This window comes from Triturus cristatus, chromosome 1_2, assembly GCF_964204655.1.
Source record: "Triturus cristatus chromosome 1_2, aTriCri1.1, whole genome shotgun sequence".
NCBI lineage: Eukaryota > Metazoa > Chordata > Amphibia > Caudata > Salamandridae > Triturus > Triturus cristatus.
This window is the reverse complement of record NC_140580.1, coordinates 137,296,871-137,310,460: the sequence shown is the minus strand read 5'-3', so window position 1 is coordinate 137,310,460 and position 13,590 is coordinate 137,296,871. Positions and strand designations below refer to the sequence as shown.

The 13,590-nt window shown below is 42.5% G+C and overlaps 1 protein-coding gene across 1 annotated transcript in view; it reads left to right on the top strand.

The window, feature by feature from the left end:
- Positions 1 to 2,220: 2,220 nt before the first annotated feature.
- FHIP2A (FHF complex subunit HOOK interacting protein 2A) overlaps positions 2,221 to 13,590 on the top strand; it is a 246,797-nt gene continuing 235,427 nt past the window's right edge. The window contains exon 1 of the mRNA XM_085603279.1: positions 2,221 to 2,615. Coding sequence (XP_085459405.1) covers positions 2,571 to 2,615 — 45 coding nt within the window. The 5' untranslated portion in view covers positions 2,221 to 2,570. The remainder of the gene's footprint in view (positions 2,616 to 13,590) is intronic.

Genomic DNA, 13,590 nt, shown 5'->3' with positions numbered 1-13,590 from the left:
ATTACTCATTACATACACAATCACATAACATTACGATATAACACATAACCTGCAAAGAAAAGTGAAAGATTAAGTTGTACACTCTAATAAGAAAGGGTCGACATCACCTTAGTAGTATGTAGCCTGCACTCAGTGGTCATCTAGGTTCCCTTCTCGTCTGTGCCTCGGCTCGCCTGGAATCACCCTTCTCCGAGTCACTGGGACCTCTTCCTTATCGGCTACTCTCTCCTCTCCGTCTATTCTGCTAGGAAAGCATCTGTCTCTCGGTTCTTCTCCGCCTTCAAGATGGCGTCTGTCTTCCCTGGAATAAGTAGTAGCTTTTCTGCTAACGGCTAGATGCCGCCTACGGACTGAACATGTAACTGCCTCAGACTTTCACTAATATAGAGGTGCGTTTCCTCATGGAAAATTCCGGCCTGTAACCTGCCGCCCACCAAATTCTTGTACCTCCCCGTACCAAGGACACGTTCCCAGCCGGCCGGCCTGATGTAGTGTCTTCGGCATGAAGAAAAATACAATCCTTCGATAAGGGCCGGCCTGAACCGGTTCTCTCCAAGCGAATAACACCTCATAACTAAAACATTACATTTGACCTAGAAGCATCCCAAGCTGCCGGAGCAGAAAGAAAGATGGAGTCTCTCCCGTTTGAGGCCTACCAGGCCTGAATTCAGCACAGCTCCATGAAATACCCTCACTACAGGACAGATTATCCCTAATACTAACGAATCTATCCCCTAGGCTATGTGTGCAAGCCCTGATCTATGGGGAAGAGCACAGAATCATGTCGAAGTGCCTAGTAAATAGGCTCCATTCACTACTCTAACCCTTAGACTTGAATGATAAGAGACTGAAGTCACATTCCATTATTGTTCCTCACAAGAAGGCCGGGAAAATCGAGCAGAACAGAGCTTTATACGGAAAGGCTGAGACTTCCCCAGTAACACTGAATGTGATGTACCTATTCAAGGACAACCTGGCTGTCCTAGGCTGCATTACATACTATGCATCAACTCATGCCACCTGAATAGACTCTGGGAACCTCTGATTCTCATGTAATAGTATTATGAGAGAATCTTAAAATGTATTGTGTTGTCAAATGTTTCTTCTTTCTTGTTCCCCAATGGCGCACAACCTGAGAACCATATACTTGTGTAATGAATGTAAGAAATCCTTTGTCTAAAGTCCTCTAAAAGGATCTGCTTTCCTGTTTGCAGCCCAACTTTTTCCTTTTCTCAGAAGGTGAATCTATGCTGTATTTTCTGCTGAACTTTACGGAGTTCTTTGTACTCATTATTTATATGCTAACCTGATTGATGGTCCAGCCATGCATTTCTGTACTTATATTTTTTTGTACTTTTTCTAACTTTAGCCCTTGTCTTTTATTCCTATTGAGAATGTCTACTGCTTCATGCTGATGCACAGAATTTATGAAATAGAGACAGGTCCGTTGGGGAGCACCGAAGTCTGTTAAGGGAGACTACACTACTCCTGGTCCGTGTATTTGGAGCACAATCTGAGATACCAGTTTGCGCACCAACACTATAACGTAACTTTAACCTTTCGTTTGATCAGAGAGAGAGAGAGTGTATTTTTACTTTATTTTTACAACAGATTGAAGAACCTATTACAGATCCCATATACATACCAACAGACCTGATTCACACACACAATTAATTGTAAGCCCAAATGGCTTTATTTTAAGTTTCTTCTAAAATCTCCTCTTCAATGTAACTCAATACGGAGAATCAATATCCCTGATTGTTTTGGTTTTTATTTTTTGCAAAATCTTCCTCTTGCCTGGTTCAAAATGTTGGCACGCATGCATATGTTCTATTTTTTCCTGATGAGCAAATAAACATCTTCATTAGAAAAGTATGGCTTCCATTCCAAAATGGTCGCCGAAGGTAATGAAAGTGCCTATAAAACAAAAAGGAGCGTTTTAAAACAAAGGTAAATTAGATAATTTTCAGAATTAAATCACGGACTAGGTGGGAGATCTAAACATGATCCCATGTTGTTAAAAATTGTTCATTTCGCTATAACAGTAACGTTTTGAAAACGGCCATCTTTGAATGGGGTAAAATGTTGCTGTGCTTCAGAAAAGAAATTACAAGACGCAACCACAGAAGACATCTTGAACTATGGAACACGTCGCATTGTACGGAGTAGACGCGTCATGAATAGACGCACGCGTGCTTTCCATTTTAGAATGGGAATGCTACTCGTACAATACAATGAGAGGAGCACAATCAGATGCAGACGTGGCGGACCCACTGTTTTGTTTTGACTGTCCTTCTTCCTTACCCATGCAATCTGCAAGCATAGGGACGCCCACCTGGTGACGTCATTCCTAGTAGTTGTCAGCTGGTGGTTTGTGATTCGGCTGCCACCGAGCGGTCGCCGGTGGTAGCACCGGCTCGGTGCGCTGCCGCTCCTGTCAGTGCCACGGTGTCCGGGAACCCCACAGGCCGTTTAGCAGAGATAGCCCCCGGCCCGGCTTGACCCTGGAGCGCCGCCGGCGGCTGGAAGAGCTGAGCAGGAACTCCCGGCAGCGGCTGCAGCGCTCCAGGATGTTCTCCAAGATCACATCTATACTGCAGCACGCAGTGGAGGCGGTAAGAAACCGGGCAGAAGGGGAGGGCTTGCTACCGGTCCACGCGAGTCCGGGGATGTTCGGCCTAGACGTGGAGTTACGAAAGGAGGGAGGACTGGGGTCACTGAGAAGACAATAGTCTAGATAGCCGATATCTTAATGAATGTACGCCTGGTGCAAGGCCTGGAGGTGCAACTGAGTAGACCCCAGTAGAAGGGCGATAAGAAGGGGAAGCCTGGTAGGTGAAGTCGAGGATGAGGCCTAGTTAGTATGAAAGGACATGGGCATTGTGAGGAAGTGGACACTTTCTAGGTGGGTAACTGAACTGCATTGCTTGGCTGAAGAGCGGACATGTCCAAGTTTCCTATAGCCTTTGAATATGGGGAGAAGAGGCTAAGCCATGTGAATCGTGCAGCCTATGCACAGGTGAATAAGTGAACTGTCTGCAACTCCTGACATAAGGGTGGAGAGATATTATGATGTGCAGATCACATATAGCAAATCCACCACAGTCTTTTTTGAAAATGTATATCATAACAAGATGAAGCCTGGGGGAAATGGTAGATTTGCTGTGTTCTCTCATATTTTGTTCAGTGAGTTCGCAAGTGGCCTGTCATATCCTTATTATGTATCAACAGTAGTTTATTTCATCAGTACAATAATGTATGCTTGTTATTGTAAACAGGATTGTCATATTCCCTGATTGTGACTTTTTGTACTGTTCAAAAGTGGACTGCTAACATTAGAAATTACTGTGTTTTAATGCAAAAACCAAGTAGTCGTGTTAGGATGGCACATAATTAAGCGCCTATTATTACTAACCAATATTACATCGCTCATACCAGTTTGGACGTCTATTTTGTTGTTAAAACCAACCCCATTAAGCGTACAAGGATTAAATAGTAGGTCCAGGGGACGATGGGTCGCTCTCAGACCTATCTTTTACCTCAAAGTCAGTCAATATTGCCAAATATCTAAAGAAACAATTATATAGTCGAGGTTGCTTTTTGAACTATTCCTTACAAAAGTCGGGCTTTTTGCTAAATCTGCCGGGAGGCGGCCATTACATGCCCTCAAGCCAAACTCCGCAGTCAACCTCATTATTTGGACAGCCAGAACTGAACAATGTACTGGAGCAATATTATCTAACAGGGGAATGTTTTTTACTCTATCTTCTTCAAATACATCGCCCATGCCTAAAATTGGCTCGTAGTTGCAGTTCAAATCCCCGGTTATTATTACCGAATATTTGTCTGCTATTCTGTTTAGAAAAGTGTCCAATTTCCCCAGAGTCACTGATTCTTTTGATAGGGCAGAAGGTCTGTTATAAACATTAATTAGATATAGTACATTCCCATCATGTGTGGTAACTTTTAGTGCCAATATGTCCATAGAGTCAGTCTCAATTACTTCAATCTTAATTTTCAGGGTAACTTTTACCCAGATAATAAGACCTCCCGAGGCCCTGCCCCTTACGGGAGGTATTGCATTGATCCCAAATGTCTTATAACCTACTCTATGATGAGTGTTAAGGGACCATGTTTCCTGGAAAAAGCACAGTTCACTTGATTCGATATAGCTGGACCACTCAGGATCACTAAAATTTTTGGTTAGCCCAGCTATATTCCAAGATATCAATTTCATATTTGTGACTATGCTATTACAATTAGACGATTGCTCAAAAGTTTGAGAGTCAACTTTCCTACCCGTAATTTCTGAACAAGACACACCGAAGGGACTCCTACCCTCTATTCTATTGGGGCACGCACCTATGCTAGTACCGCATAACACAGATTCTGGGCATACCTCTAAGCCACCTGGCCACCTTCGACTATCCAGGTCTTGTACAGTGCCGAGTGTCACACCTCCCTGGTCATGGTCTGTCCTTAACTTGCCCCCACCGAGATCATCATTAGTGATTCCTATTTCGTCCATTCCGGCTTTGAAATCATTATTAATCATGGCCTTTCGCATAAGGGGCCCCTCACTAATGTCAATTACGTTTTCCCTGGGCAACTGCAGTTAATCTACCATATCTAGGCAGCTAAACCTATTAGCTGTAGGTACCCTTCCCCCGCTGTTAATGTATCTATAGCTCCCACATTCCATCCCTCCCCGCACATGATGTTTGGCCCTGGTCCAAGTCCCTCCGCAATCTGGTCGCTCATCTGGGAAGTAAAAGTATGAAAGCGGTCTGGTTTCTATGTCAGCCCTATTATTTTGTGGTCTCCACGAGCAGATATAATTTACCGCTCGTGGGTCCTTAAAGTTCACTACCACACAGTCCCCATCGATTGTTTTCCTATTGTATCCCACCCAAGACACCCTACGCACCATTAACATTTTACTCATTACATTTGGCGGTAAGGGTCGGTTGGTATTTAATCAATGTGATACTTTGTTTTTAAGTGCCCAAAAAGGTTCCTCAGTTGATTTACCCAATTCCGGAACCCCTGTCAATACCACTACATATGGGCAAGCTTCTGGCGGTAAACTGATATTAAGATCGCCTTTTATCGTCCTCTCTATCGAGGACTTGGTATTAGGACTAGTCATTACTTGACTGAGATGGTCATTAGTTACGGGGGGTTTTTCTAACGGTTTCCTTACTGGGTCCTTTGGGGGGTTAGAATGTGGTCTTTGTGTCGATGGCAAAGGCTTGTTTGTTACCTCTCCTTCCGGTACTATACTCAGGATCTTTGAGAGGCACTTTTTCCACCCTGGCAATATACAGAGTTCTTATGCTCTCTTCCAACTCATACAGCTTATTTTCAATATCTAGCAATCTGTTTTCCAGGGGAGTAAGAAGAGTTTTAAGCAGCTTCCCCATGTTGTTTAATAAAGGGCCGGCCACTTCGTCAAGTATACCTGAATTACCATCTACGGTATCATCTAGAGCTCTTCGGTCTAGGGTTTCAGTCAATGTGGCTAATTGCAATGCTTCCTGGCCATTCTGCATGGCATGCCCTTGTTCACCCCCATGCTTGCTAGATATTTCACTAACGCCCCAGGCTTTAGCTACCTTGGGCTTTCTGCCACCTGAGGCAGTGATATTAGCTTGTTTACGTTTCGAAATGGCACCCTCCCGCCTCTCCCGCAATTGTCTACTATTTGTTTCTTCTTGAATCTCGGCTACTGTAATTTCTGGAATATTTTTCAATATAGCTGGAGGAAGCGGGTCAATTGGAAGCAGTGTTTGTGGTTGCACTAATAGATTAGGCATACTGTGCACAACTGCTTGTGTCTCTATAAGATTCACTCTTATTAGTGTGTTCTGGGGTACGAGCATTAGCAATATGGCCCATAGATGATCTTTTGGCCAATGCTAGATCCTGTGACACCCTCCGTTCCATTAGGCTGATGCCTTGGTCTATTACAGAATTAGCCCGTATTATGAAACTGTCTAAGGTGCCTGTAAGCTGGGGCCCTCCCAGTGCAACCTTACTCCTGCTCTCACGTGTAGACATTTTTTGACAAACACAAGGATTAATACCACAGTTTGGTATATAAATAATGTTTACAACAGCATAAATATAGCTACGGTTTCACAGGCAAAAGAGAAATGGCCCGGTCCGGTCTTGAGCGGCCTTAAACGGGCCCGCCCTTGGCCCGGGCTTTGCCCGCGCGTGTCCCGCGATACGCGGATAAGGGCGTAGCTAAATAGGAGGAGGCGAGAGCAAGAAGAGGCTCCAGGTGCGGCAGATGGAGAGCCGCAAAGACTGCTGGTCCTCGCAGTCCCGCTCGCGTAGGTGTCTCCAGATCAGCCCCAAGGTGAGCACAAATCAGCCCCAAACCAGGCAAAGTTCCAAGGAAACAGGTGGAAATCCAAAGTGCTGGCAGTACTAAAAAAAACCAAAAAAACAAAGTCCCGACTACGAGCGGCACCCGAAGTACAATTTAAAACTCTATGCTTCATTTTTAAATGTAGAGCTGGACTTGGCCTTCTCTATGCATTGGATATGGTCTCTCCTTATCAGTCCAGTCAGGGGCTGAGATCTGAGAATGAGGCTTTATGCAGTGTGCCCAGAATTCATCTGGCAAGCACAGGAGGTTGCTCCTTCGCATACCTGGGCCCTAAACTTTGGAATGCCCTACAGCAATTCTGAAGACACTGTACCTCTCTGTTCCTATTTCTCAAGCACATTAAAATGTGGTTATTTTAATCTCTCATTTAGACACTTCAACCTGTGCTTAGCGTTGGGAAACCCGTTGGGTAGCCAGTATGCTATAATTGGAAATAATAATAATCGCTCAATCCCATCACCAACTCATTGTTAAATAAAAAATAATTAACAAATAATTTTGACTTAACAATTATGTACCAAAAAAATAAAATATTGTGGAAAGAAGTTCGAGTGGAGACCTTCTGACGCTGGTAACTATAAAATTGTTCAACAATTTGGTCTAGTAAAAATTTGTCAAGCCTTTCATCCTTCGGAGGTATTGCAAATGACTGCCTTGAGTTTATCAGTAGCATCCAGTTATTTTGGCAGTCCAGTTTGTAGTGAAGATTTCTTGAATGGCCAATTTGATTATCGAGCTGTATAGAGAATTGCATTCATATCTGTAAATGATGCATTAGTTATTTGTGATCTTAAGCTACCAAGATGACAGGGCTGTACAATGCAGATGTTGGAGTATATTATTCTGTACAATGAGAACTAGTTAAAACATCTCTCCTGGCATTTTGCCATACTTCCTTCCTTGACTCACCCTATTTGACAGCCATTAAGGATACAACATTTTTAACTCTTTATTTTTTTATATTTCCTGAATGAATGACTCGCAGCTCGCCTCAGTTTGAATCTTCATTGCTCTCTTTGGAATCACCAAATGTATCATGAGACTTCAGTTAGGCCCAGAATTCCTTTAATACCATAATAAAACTAAGCATATCTATTGACATTGCTAGGTTTAGTCTCTGAAAGCCACCAATTTCACCATTCTTTAATGTGTGTCAGATTTAGAAATGTGCACCTGTCCTGGTTGGTCCAGTGATCAGTTCAGCTTAGGTGATTATCTCCTTGTTGTTATCCGCTTTTCAGTAATATTTTGTGATGATTTGAGAGGGCTGTACTACTTTATGTATGTGAAGTAGAGTGTCACAGTGATCATATGTGCCACCTAACATTAAACATTGAGGATAAGCAGCAATCTGTAAGCACACTAATGTTAAGGAGTTCTTGTTTGGTGCAAACCTGTGATTGGTATGACCTAGTAGTACGTTGGGTTACTTCTGAATTGACAGTAGGCCAGAATTGAGAAATGTGTAGTTGTATGTTTATGGGTGGATTTCACAGCAGGTTTGATAGAATTGTCTGTTCGTATCCTAGCTCCCAGTTAACCCATTCCCCAGGGTCGGATGGCAGTAAAAGAGAAAGGCAGCGTGCACCATCTTCCTTGAGCCCTAATAGTTCCCAGGCACCTCATCCCCCAGGGCCGAATGCCTGTTGAAAAGGCGAGGCAGATCCTGCGGCCCTCCTCCCTGAGCCTTCGTAGGCCCCAGGGACCCCATATGCCCTCTTCTCCTCCCTCACCCCCGGCAGGAGCAGTGCCAGCTAACGCATCACCCAGGATGAGTGCATGCCGGGTGCTGGTTGGGGTTGCGGCCACCAAATTATTGTTTGGTGGAAGTCCCTGGTAGCCGCCAGGGCATCCACCCGGAAGGTGCAGAGGCCCCGGGGATGGGTCCCTGGGGCCTATTAAGGCTCAGGGAGGGGATTACGTGCCCCCCTCCCCTTATTAATGGAATTTGGCCCCCGGGATGGTGTCTCTTGGTCTCGGGAGCCATGTGCCCCCTCCCCTTAATTAAAAAAAAAAAAAAATGCCCTAGGGACCTAATCACAAAGTGGCTTGGGTAGAGGGGCTATGCTAATGTGTTGGACGCAAGGTGTGGCGGCAGGCCAGACCCTGTGAACAAACCCACGCACACGACTAGTGGCGGCCTGGGGGGGGTTGGACTAGGTAAGGCCTGTGAGGCCCTGCGGCCAACCCCACCCCACACATGGCCAGAGGGGGGTTGTTTTCATGTATGGATAAAATATTATTTTATATTAAAAAAAAAAAAAAAAAAAAAACTAGAAAGTCACTGAAGGAACGAACGTTAAAATAATGTTATAGTTAGGTGAAAATGTACTTTTTTAAACAAACAAAATCACTGGAATTCACCAGTTTAATAGATCTCAAGTAACTGTAACTTGTGCCCTAAAGTAACTATAACTTGTGCCCGCTCCGTGCACTGCTGATTACCCCACATATTACATCACTCATGACATCTTTATGACATTATTGGTAATATCGCTGCAAAATTTGCAAACAAATTGACAAGAAAAACAAAAAAACTATGCATGGCTGGGTGAGAGTTCTAGTTACTTGAAATAACTATAGCTGGGAAATTTCAGTGATTTTGTTCATTCAAAATTATATTTTTTTATACTGACATTTTCATCTAACTATATTGTTACTTTAACCTCTAGGTTTTTAGGTCGAGCCTGGGCAGCGCATGCACTGCTCTGCGAGGTAGGCTGGATTGAGGTAGGGACTTGAAGCTCCGCCCACTCTCTGCCCACATTTTTCATTGGCCCGTGTAATTGTCCACTGTAAACTGTGGCTGTTCATTAGTTAAAAGGCTTAGTAGTCCCTTCTTAGTACCGCCTTGTTTCATGGCGACACCCCCGTTACATGTGTTGCTGCTCAGTAGGCTTCAATTACAGCCTCCGAGCACTATTTTTTCAAATAGCTTTGTCTTACCTGCAATAGCAGGGAAAACATGCTCTCTCCTAACACTTGATTTAAAAAAAAAAAAAAATTATAGCACGCATTTGCAATACAGTAGGTCTCGCATTTGCGAGAGTTTAAGCTATTGGCATTGTAAATGACAATGCCTTTTATCTGTTTTAAAAACATAAAAGGCATTGCCATTTACAATGCTAATAGCTCAAACTCTCATAAATGCATGACATATTGCATTGCAAATGCTTGTTTTTCGGTGTGTATGTTTGTGTGCACGTGTGTGCAGGGCTCAAAAAATCATAAAAATGTTACTATACCTGCAAGTCAAGTAGCTTGAAAAATGTACTCTGCCTAACTGTAATGTACTTGACCCGTGAACTAGTCTCAACGCAATTGTCACACAGTTCACTTATCAAAATCCTCTAACTTCAGTCACAGAAAGAAAAGTAAATGTAGGAAGACAAACTGATTTTTGACCTCTGTCTCTGAAAGCCAAGCAAATGTGACAAGATAACATGATTTAAAGGTATCTTTATTGCTCATTCACTTTGTGAGCAATAATATGCCTTTAAATTTTGTTACCTTGTCACATTTGCTCCCCTTTCAGAGGCCGAGGTCAAAAGTAAGTTTGTCTTCCTACATTTTCAGCTCGCCAGAAAGGGCGGGTAGGCTCTAAAAATAGCGTGTCCTGATTCAATCTGGCTCTCCATAGTGAGTGGATTTTTGGAGCGTGTGTGTGTAAAAAATACACATGCCTACAGATAAAATGCAAGAAAATATTAAGTTACAACTCCAAGTGAACCTTTAGGGCTTGGAGAGGGTGAAGTCGAGCCCTCCTCCCAAATGGATTTCGTCCCCAGAGGAGAGGGTCCACGGAGCCTATTAAGGCTTGAAGAGGGAGGAGGCACATGCCCCTTCCCCGTATAATTGAATTTCAGGATTTTGGGATTGGGTCCCTTGGACAACTACTGGCTTCCGGAGCCCTTAATTAAATTAAAGGGGGGGGGGGGGTTTGTCCTGAGATGTGCTTCCTGGGGCCCAAAGTGGAGAAGGCCAAGGGCCTCCCTCTTTTAACGGAGGTGGATGGGGTCCATGTGGTCCAAAGTGGCTTGGGGAGGGGGACTGTACCAATTTGTTGGATGGAGGCACTGGCCACAGGCCAGACCCTGCAGCCAACCCCTTGCTGCACATGGCCAAAGTGCTTGTGCAGTAGAGAATGTCTTTACATACAGTAATAAAATATTAATTTACATTAAAAAAAACTATAAATTTACTGAAAAAACAAAGGTTAAAGTAATGTTATAGTTGGGTGAAATGTCAGTAAAGGCATCCCAACCGCAAGACCACAGAAATTTACTAGTAATATTTCAAGTAACATGCACTGCTAATTACCCCACCTATTACATCATTCACGACATCGTTGATAATATCACTGCAACATTTGCAATGAAAATATTGTGCAATGAGAAAACTGTGCATGGCGGGGTGCAAGTTATAGATCCTTAAGTTGACTATAGCGGATGAATTTTTGTGGTTTGGTTTGTTTTAAAAACAGTATGTTTTTATACTGACATTTTCACCTAACTATATCGTTACATTAACCCTTTTTTTTCTCTCAACGTACGTGTGTGTGTGTGTGTGTGTGTGTGTGTGTATATATATATATATATATATATATATATTTGTGACTCATTGTATCATTTGAGATCCAGATTTTTGCCCTGGCTGGCTGTTGTTTTTTTGTATATATATATATATATATATATCAAACACAAAGTCGCCTGCTAATAAGACGCCTCACAACAGGTAAAAGGTTCTGCCTTCCATCTTTATTGAGGGGTTTCAACGAAAGCATCCACCGAACATCACAGTGCATATTGCCCTCCAGCCTGACGCGTTTCGTGTTGGTAACACTTCTTCAGAGGCCATGGATACAAGAAGCTTCGGCAACGCAATTTTGAAGGCACCACTTTATATTCACTAACCACGCCCATCTGGGCGTAGCCACTCCTGTGGCATCATGGTAGTCGTAGTGTCTCGTTTTCCTCAAGTGAGCTGCTTTGCCTTGTTCCCCAATATAAATGTTCCCAAGTGGGTTGTGGAGTTGGGTTTAAGCCTCGTTGAAAACTTCGTATCCCTCAGTAATCAGCACCTGTTCCTTGAGCGGCAGCGTAGATTGACGTCGTCGCAGGGGTGCTGTTGCCAGCACCGGGGCATCTCCACGGCTCAGGCAAGCCGTACAACATCAAACACAAAGTCGCCTGCTATATATATACACACACACATTTCCAAGAAATTATCTTGTGAAAATTTGGAACATTAACATCTTAAAGCCAATTGTAAACCAGCATTTGCAATGCAATAGGTCTCGCATTTTTGAAACTATGACCTATTGGTATTGTAAATCACAATGGCTTTTTATTATTGCAGGTTTTTTAAAACACAAATAAATGGCATTGTCATTTACAATGACAATAGGTCAAAATCTAGTAATTGCGACACCTATTGCATTGCAAATGCTTGTTGTTTACAAGTGCCCCATGCTGCGCTTATACAGCATGCCTCGCAAAACATTAATATTACTTCCTAATACGACGTTTCCTATAACAACCATGCATAACTGCTCCCAGTTAAGTGTGGTATGGGGCGCTTTTACCCCAAAAACATTTGTCAAGTTGACAAACAAATGCGCATTTTTATTTTTTTTGTTGGTAAAAGCAACCCGTGAAAGCACGCATGGCACGCTTGATTTTGCAGGAACTCATGTCGTGCCTGCAGTAAGAGTAACTCATTAAAGAAAATAGTGCTTACAGGCTAAATAACACGTACCGTCTACAACGAAGTAAAAGGGCCAGTCCTCATGGGAAGTTCCAAATGAAGACAAGGCGGTACTAAGGAGGGACTAACAAGCCTATCTACGAATCAGGAGCCAGCATTTGCGGAGGACGATGACACAAGCCAATGACAAATATGGGTGGAGTGTGGGCGGGGCTTCAAGTGCATACTCCAATACAGCATGCCTCGCAGAGCAGCGCATGCGCTGCCCAGGCTCAACGTAAAAAGCAGTTTCCTCACAGTTCTGTCATAAGCTAAACCAACACTAATTTTATGTTCGGAAGATCAGCTATTTTCCACTATTAGAATATTCACCATCCTCATACATCTAATCTCTTAATAGATCCAAAGTGAAAATTCTTATTATGAATTGCATCAATATATCTTGCAATGCCCATTACTATATCTAAATTTTTCATTGAGAATTAAAAGACTAATGCTAGACTTTGAGTTGTAAACTTGATATTTAAAAAAATACTGGGCAAAAATATTTTACCTTTTACTGTAATAAGACAAGGCAGTCTAAAAGAAAATGCGCTATGCTGAATTTGACACTCCAGTCACATAAACAAAGTTAAGGTATTCTCCATGCTGGATCTATTCCTAGATGGAGTACTAATATTCAATTCCATTTGCTTTTATCAGGAATTTGGAACACATAAAAGAATGCCTTCCAGATTTTTTGGTTGACAGATAATTTCTCTCTCTTGAGTGACTATATTCTCTTACCCCTTCACTAAGGAGTCTTTTATCTTGGCCACTGAGAATGCACCATCTATGTTGGTAACGTCAATTTGCAGGGAAAAGTTGAAAGCAAAATTTTAAATCGAATGAGAAAATTTGTTTGAATGCTTCAATGCATCCCTTAATAATTTTGTAGAGCATTTATCTTTGTTCTGACTTTTAATTAAATAAAAAGGAAACTTAAAATGTGATATTGCACGAACAGATCCCAGGAATACATAACCAGCCGTAGTGCCTGAATGGTTGAATTAGCTGGGAAAGCAGTTCAGCTCCATAAAGAGCCTGGTAAATGAATGTATCCAAAATGTCCTTGTTTAGTGGACCAACAGACAAACGACCAAATCGGGAGTCAAAGCTTTTAAGATCATTAACTATAGTCATTAAACAAGTTTTTAGGACTTGAAAATGTTTATTCTATTTCAAGTTGTCTGCTAAATTAAGACCTAAGTACATGTAAACACTAAACTGCTTTAAAGTAGTGTTCTTTAGAAACCAAGCAAACAATTTTCGTAGCCCACTTCCAGAAAATCAAAGTCTTGGTCTTCTCCACATTAATACTTAGTCAGTTTGACTCTAAGACTCATTAAGAGCTTTAAGTTTACGTTGCAACCTGACTGGGGTATAAGCCATTAAAAATGTCATCCGCGTACAAAAAACACAGTACATGTAATTCTTTCATTTTCGGG